The 6,000-nt window shown below is 47.8% G+C and overlaps 1 protein-coding gene across 1 annotated transcript in view; it reads right to left on the bottom strand.

Moving 5' to 3' along the window:
* Positions 1 to 320: 320 nt before the first annotated feature.
* LOC129185771 (protocadherin-16-like) overlaps positions 321 to 6,000 on the bottom strand; it is a 70,598-nt gene continuing 64,918 nt past the window's right edge. Inside the window, exons 25-29 of the mRNA XM_054783224.1 lie at positions 4,638 to 4,924; positions 4,233 to 4,374; positions 3,968 to 4,139; positions 3,264 to 3,673; positions 321 to 3,193 (exon numbers count right to left, since the gene is read on the bottom strand). Coding sequence (XP_054639199.1) covers positions 1,155 to 3,193; positions 3,264 to 3,673; positions 3,968 to 4,139; positions 4,233 to 4,374; positions 4,638 to 4,924 — 3,050 coding nt within the window. The 3' untranslated portion in view covers positions 321 to 1,154. The remainder of the gene's footprint in view (positions 3,194 to 3,263; positions 3,674 to 3,967; positions 4,140 to 4,232; positions 4,375 to 4,637; positions 4,925 to 6,000) is intronic.

Below are 6,000 nucleotides of genomic sequence, written 5' to 3'. Positions count from 1 at the left end.
AACGTACACTTGCGCAGCCTCACTGGCTTGCATCCGTTACATCAAATCTACATCACGTATGCGAATGAGGTTATTCAAGTCCACGTCTAGTGTTACTGCATTATGTGGATCACTTGGGAGGTTCTCACAAATTCATCTGAAATGTTCCCCCAAAAATCCAAAAACGGCCCTTCCCTTCCACAAAATCCTTTCCCTGAAAGAGCGTTTTTAACTGCATCCATCATTCGCACTTCCAGAACAGCGAAATATGTTCAACTTCTCTTCAAAGTCTTGAGCGGAAAAAGACAAAAAACAAATAAAAAGTCAGACTCCAGTTTGTCGAAAAGGATCAGTGGGGAATTTATTGTTTGCTTTATTTGCTTTAAATACGTGTACAGCTTTTTGTTTCTGTGTGCCTGAGGCCTCTAAATCAAGTGGCTGGCTTGCAGAGAGTGGAGGAGATCCTTATGAGCAGATCACTGGAATCCTGTTTATGCTAATGTCAGGTAAGGACAAATACTGCCTGATGTTTCAGTACATTCATTCAACTTTTTGCATTCAGCTTTTTCCTTTCTGCTTGTAGGACACACAAGTTATGTTGTTGTGATGCTTTGCATATATGAACACTCAATGGCTATTGGAAGCACTTTCATTGAAAAGACACAGAGGTGATCTGCTGGAGGAGCAGCCATGTACTGTCCTGGTCATGGTTTGATCGGCCATTTGACAAAAATAATAAAATACAAAATCATCACTGCATCTCCGCTGTTCATATAAATAATGCCAACAAACACAAAAGTCTCTCATGAGCTACAATCACAACAACAATAAAATATCTGAAACCATGAAAAATATATAAAAATAAAAGAAAATGTGGCATGAAACGGGCAATAATCTCCGTGTCTGCCCCACATTGGCACGTCAAACAATCACTTTAATACTGAAATGTGCCGAATGTCCACAGACACAAAGACAGGGACAAGGTGCTCTCTGGCCAGCCAGTGAGGAAACATGGACACTAGTGACACACTAAGTCCCTGATCAGTCCATCAAGGGGGCTGGTTCTGTCAAAACACATGCCCTGTCGTCCAACTGTCCAACGCTCCATTTTGTCCTTTGAAAAAAGTCCCATCATGCTTTGTTTGTGTAACTGTTCTATGTTTTAAATAGTTCTTTTATATTCTCATCTCATGATCAGGACTCTTGTCCAGTGAGGGCTCCCGGGCACTGATCATGGACGCTGAGGGTCCTTGGTTGACTCCAAAAGGAGAAACGGCAGGCGAGCGTGCCGCCAGTGGTGACAGTGACGGCGAGAAGCTAGGGGACATGGCCGCTGATGAAATGGACCCCTCGTGACTGATGGGGGACCGTCTGAGCGACGCTAAATGGGGAAATGTCCGTCCGATCACAGGGACTTTTGGCGGAACTGACATGGCCCCTGGGTGTGCGACTGATGTGATGAGTGGCGGAGGATCGATTCTGGGTTTGGGGTCCATTTTGGGCTTGGGTTGGAAAGGCTGGCGGGGGTTCTGGGTCTGCTGGGCTGTCTCGTCTTTCAGCCGTGCGATCTCAGTGAAGACGTTGGCCAGAGGCTGAAACTGTGGGCACCAGTTGAGCAGGTAGTCCCAGTTGTAGCTTCCGCGAAGCTCCTCATCACTGGCAACAATAGCGGTGAGGGAACCGTCCACTGCCGGTTTTCCATCCTCAGGGAAGGCGTAATCTTTAGGGAGGGAGATGTTGAGGCCCCGACCAACCCCCAGGTAGCCACCACCTTCGTCCCTGTAAACCGGGAGCTGTCCAGACAGTAAAGTCCCACTCAGGCTGCCACCCAGCTTTTTGCCTTTGAACCAAGTGCTGCCTTCCAAGGCTGCTGGCTCACAGGAGACGTCAGAGAGCTGGTCAGCGTCCTGCTGAATGCCAGAGTCTGGTCCCCTGGCGGAGATGTGCTCCTGCATGGAGGAGGTGATGGAGGCCACACGGGGGTACTCGTTTATCATCCTGATTTCGTCATCCTCAGCTGCCTCCGCTGAGCCTCTTCCGCTGGAGTGAGATGGATCCAGAGAGCCCCCTCTTGTGTATGGACCCCCGCCTCCACCACCCTGGTCTCCAACATAGCCTGGCAAGGCCTGGTGGTAGATTCTCTCCCCTCCTTGTCCTGAGCTGCAGTTGTCCATGTTTTTCAGAGCATTCCCTGAGGCAGCAGTTCTGTTTCCAGCATTCTGGCCTTTCTTCCTCCTGCGTGACTTGACCAGAAACACCACCACCGCCATGACCACCAGCAGGACGATCACGCCCAGGGACACGGCAATGATAACGATCAGCAGTATGTTGACATCAGGGGCCAGGCCAAAGCTGGTGTTGGTGACATCAATGGAGATCTGTGCTGTTGCAGTACGAGAAGTATCCAGAGGACTGTGAGCTTTTACGTCTAGTGTCATCACCCTGGCTTCCCTTTTGGCCCGGCCCGACCCACCGCTGCTGCCTGAGCTGTCAAGCTTGAGGAATATCTCTCCAGTTGTTTTGTTCACCTCAAAGTAAGGCGAGATTGTAGGGAAGGAGTAGAGCACAATACCGTCCACTCCTCCGTCCTCATCGCGAGCCGCAACTTGGCCGATGCTCTGACCTTTCCTGGCATCCTCTGGGACCTCAAATGAGAAATCTGAGGATGTGAAAAAAGGGTCATACTCATCCTCACCAGTTACAAACACCTGCACTGTCACAGTGGCCGAGTGGTTTCCAGCATCGACTGCCAAGGCGACAAAGTTAAAGGAATTGATCTTCTCAAAGTCAAAGAGATTTTTGCTCCTAATTTCTCCAGTGTTGGCGTCCACGGAGAAGTCCTTTCCCGCCACAGACCGCTCCATCATGAAGTATTTCAGTTGCCCAAAGACTCCTGTGTCGTGGTCTATGGCGTGGAGAACGGTCACAGGAGAGTTTGCGGGTTGGTTCTCTCTGATGCTTGCTGTTAGGACTTCCACAGGGAAGAAAGGATGATTGTCGTTGACATCTTTAACCTCGACGTTGACTGGAACGAGTGCAAAATGTCCCTGTCCATCTGTGGCCTGGATGATGACCGTGTGAATGGGCTGGTGCTCCCGGTCCAATGCCTGTTGAAGACGCAGGGCTCCGGTCCATTGGTCCACAACAAATAAGTTGACCTCGTCCCCAGAGCTGATGGTATACTGGACCTCTGCGTTGGGAGCGGAGTCTGGATCTGGAGAGGCAATAAAAGCTCAATTAAATCAAAGACAGAGATGAGATGAACAGGTGCACAAATGACATACCTGTGGCAGTCAGTCGTATGATCTCAGTGCCTGCAACTGCTCCTTCACTCAGCGACACCGTATACTCCGCCCTGCTGAACACTGGAGGATTATCGTTCACGTCACTGATGGTAATCACAGCCGCCACGCTGGAGCTCTTCTGGGGAACGCCGCGATCCGACACCACCACGGTGAGGTTGTATAGCGGCTTGCTTTCGAAATCCACGCCCTCGGCCAGGAGCAGTGTGCCGATGGTTTGGAAGCCCCGCCCCTCTAAGAAACGCACACTGCTTTCAATCTGAAATGCGTTGCCTTCGTTTCCACTGGCGATGGCAAAGTCAAAGCCGCAATTTTCTCGGGAAAGGTCGCTGTCGAAGGCCTCGAAAGTCAGGACTGTGGCGCCTGGGATCGTGTCCTCCGGAACGGTCGCCCTGTCGGACATACAGTGGAAAAAATAGGTATTTGATCCTCTGCTGATTTTGTAAGTTGACCCCCTTAGGAAGATATGAACAGAAGTTTTGTGGCATCTTTACTGTCAAAAACAAAAACAGAAAAACATTAAATAAAGGTTATAAATGATTTTGTGTTTGATCCACCCAGCAAGTATTCTGACCCCCACAGACCGGTTATGTTTACGTTATGTTATGTTTACGTTATGTTTACTCATGTTTACGTTTTGTATTGGAATCAAATATTTATTTCCAAGTTCTAGACTGAATTCTGACCTGTACTCTGACTGGTGGAACACAGGAGCATTGTCATTGACATCAGCGATTTGGACCTGGACGGTAGTGAGGGTGGTGAGCGAGGGTGACCCCCCATCGCGAGCTTCAATGACAATGTTGACTGAAGGGCGTTCAGGGTCAAACTCTGCTCTGTGATTGATGAACAATGTTCCTGGATGTAGAGAGCAAAGGGAGGGGATGCGGTTAAATATTTGCACTTGCCAAGCGGATCACCATGTGACAAGGAGAGGAAGGGCTTGTCCACCATTGTTGGGATCAACGTAGAAGCCCTCCTGAGTTGACGACAGCACGCTGTAGGCAATCTTTCCGTTCTCGCCAGAGTCCCTGTCGGTGGCTGTTACCGTGACCACCACACTTCCTGCTGGCGTGTGCTCAGGCAGGGTCACCTGGTGGTGGGGGGGGACATCAGAACATCAGAACAAAAAAAGCAACAACAGAGCATCAGTGTTTCCCCTATCATTAAATGAGGGGGTAATCATTTTATTGTATTTTCTATATAGTGCCAGATCACAGCTTTCATACTGAACAGGTCTACACATTGTTCTTTTACTAAACAAATTAATTCACATGTACAACCAAAATGTAACCTATGGGAAAGACTGAGCATGAACAAAGTTTGAAGTCGTTCTTGACTGAAAAACTGAGCTACCTGATAAAGGTCATGGGTGAACGCAGGTACGTTGTCGTTTACGTCCTCCACCACAATGGTAATATTGGCCTCCGTCTGATGCTCGCTGTCCGTGGCTCTGACGGTTACGGTGTACCACGTCTTCTCCTCAAAGTCCAGCGGGGCTGTGAGGGACACCCCTCCGGTGAAACGGTGGATCCCAAACTTGCCCAAGGCAGTCGGGTCCAGGTGTAAAGAGTAGGACAGGGCGGGGCTGGAGTCCACGTCATTACCCGTCACAAGGGTGATCTCTGTGCCTATCAGTGTATCTGATGGACAAAATCAGTGTCAGCGGCATGTAATACACAAGACAGAAAATAATCCGGTTATGAACGGGTCCCATTCCTATGACGCGTTGTAATTTAGTGTAAGTAAGAACTCATACATAAATGAACACTTAAGAAGGACATATAAAATACAGTAACAAAACACTAAATACAAGAATTAAATGAGACAGTAATAAAAAAGAAGACAACAAAAAACACTATGCTTCTTAGTTATTACTGTCGCTTTCATAGCAGCAGATCCTTTAGCATGCGCAAGGATACTGTCGTGTTATGTGTCGTGTTAAGAGTTTTGTCATTTTCGACTGTCTGTGAACGTGACATGAGGCCTGACTGTGTGTGAGTGTGCGTGTGCGGAAGGAAGACGGCTGTGTGCCGAGAGTACAGTTGAGTTTGCTGATGTTGTTTTGGCATGGTTTGGCCGACAGTAGCCTGTTTTGTTTTTGCAAGAAAGAGATTGTTGATCGACCACCTCCTTGTCATCCTTTCAACATCCGGGTCAACGTTAGAATACAACCTTTATCATTAATGATGGTCACTACAGTCCAGTGTTGAGAGTGGTGTTGCTGCGCGTAAGCCACACATTGTGTATTCTTCCGTTGCAACTAGTTCTCGAGTGAGTCTTGTGTTGAAGGGCCAAAATTATTTTTTTAATTAATTGTTTTTAATTAATTTTAATTAAATGGGATTGCTTACATAGCCACACAACACTGCAACACAGAACTGCATAAACCAAGGAGTGCTTGTACTGTGTATTAGGGGTGTTATTTGTATGCCATGATGATGGTTCAGTTCATACCTCGGTTACAATCCAGTTCAGTATGGTCCGGGAAGGAAACAAAATGCAAGAAGATTTTCAAGTTCTGGGTTGTTCTTGGCACTATCACTAGCCAGGACTCCAGCTAGCCAACAGCTAGACTGCACTATATATGTTTACCAAGTAGACCGTGACTATATTGCGAGGCCGTTACACTTCCTGTCCTTTGTGTACTGTGTGGGAATGTTCCTTAGCAAAAAATGTGGTTAAGAATACATGTACCATTACACCCCTGATGTATATG

The sequence above is a fragment of the Dunckerocampus dactyliophorus genome, chromosome 1, assembly GCF_027744805.1.
Source record: "Dunckerocampus dactyliophorus isolate RoL2022-P2 chromosome 1, RoL_Ddac_1.1, whole genome shotgun sequence".
Lineage (NCBI taxonomy): Eukaryota > Metazoa > Chordata > Actinopteri > Syngnathiformes > Syngnathidae > Dunckerocampus > Dunckerocampus dactyliophorus.
This window is presented reverse-complemented; position numbering and strand designations above follow the sequence as displayed.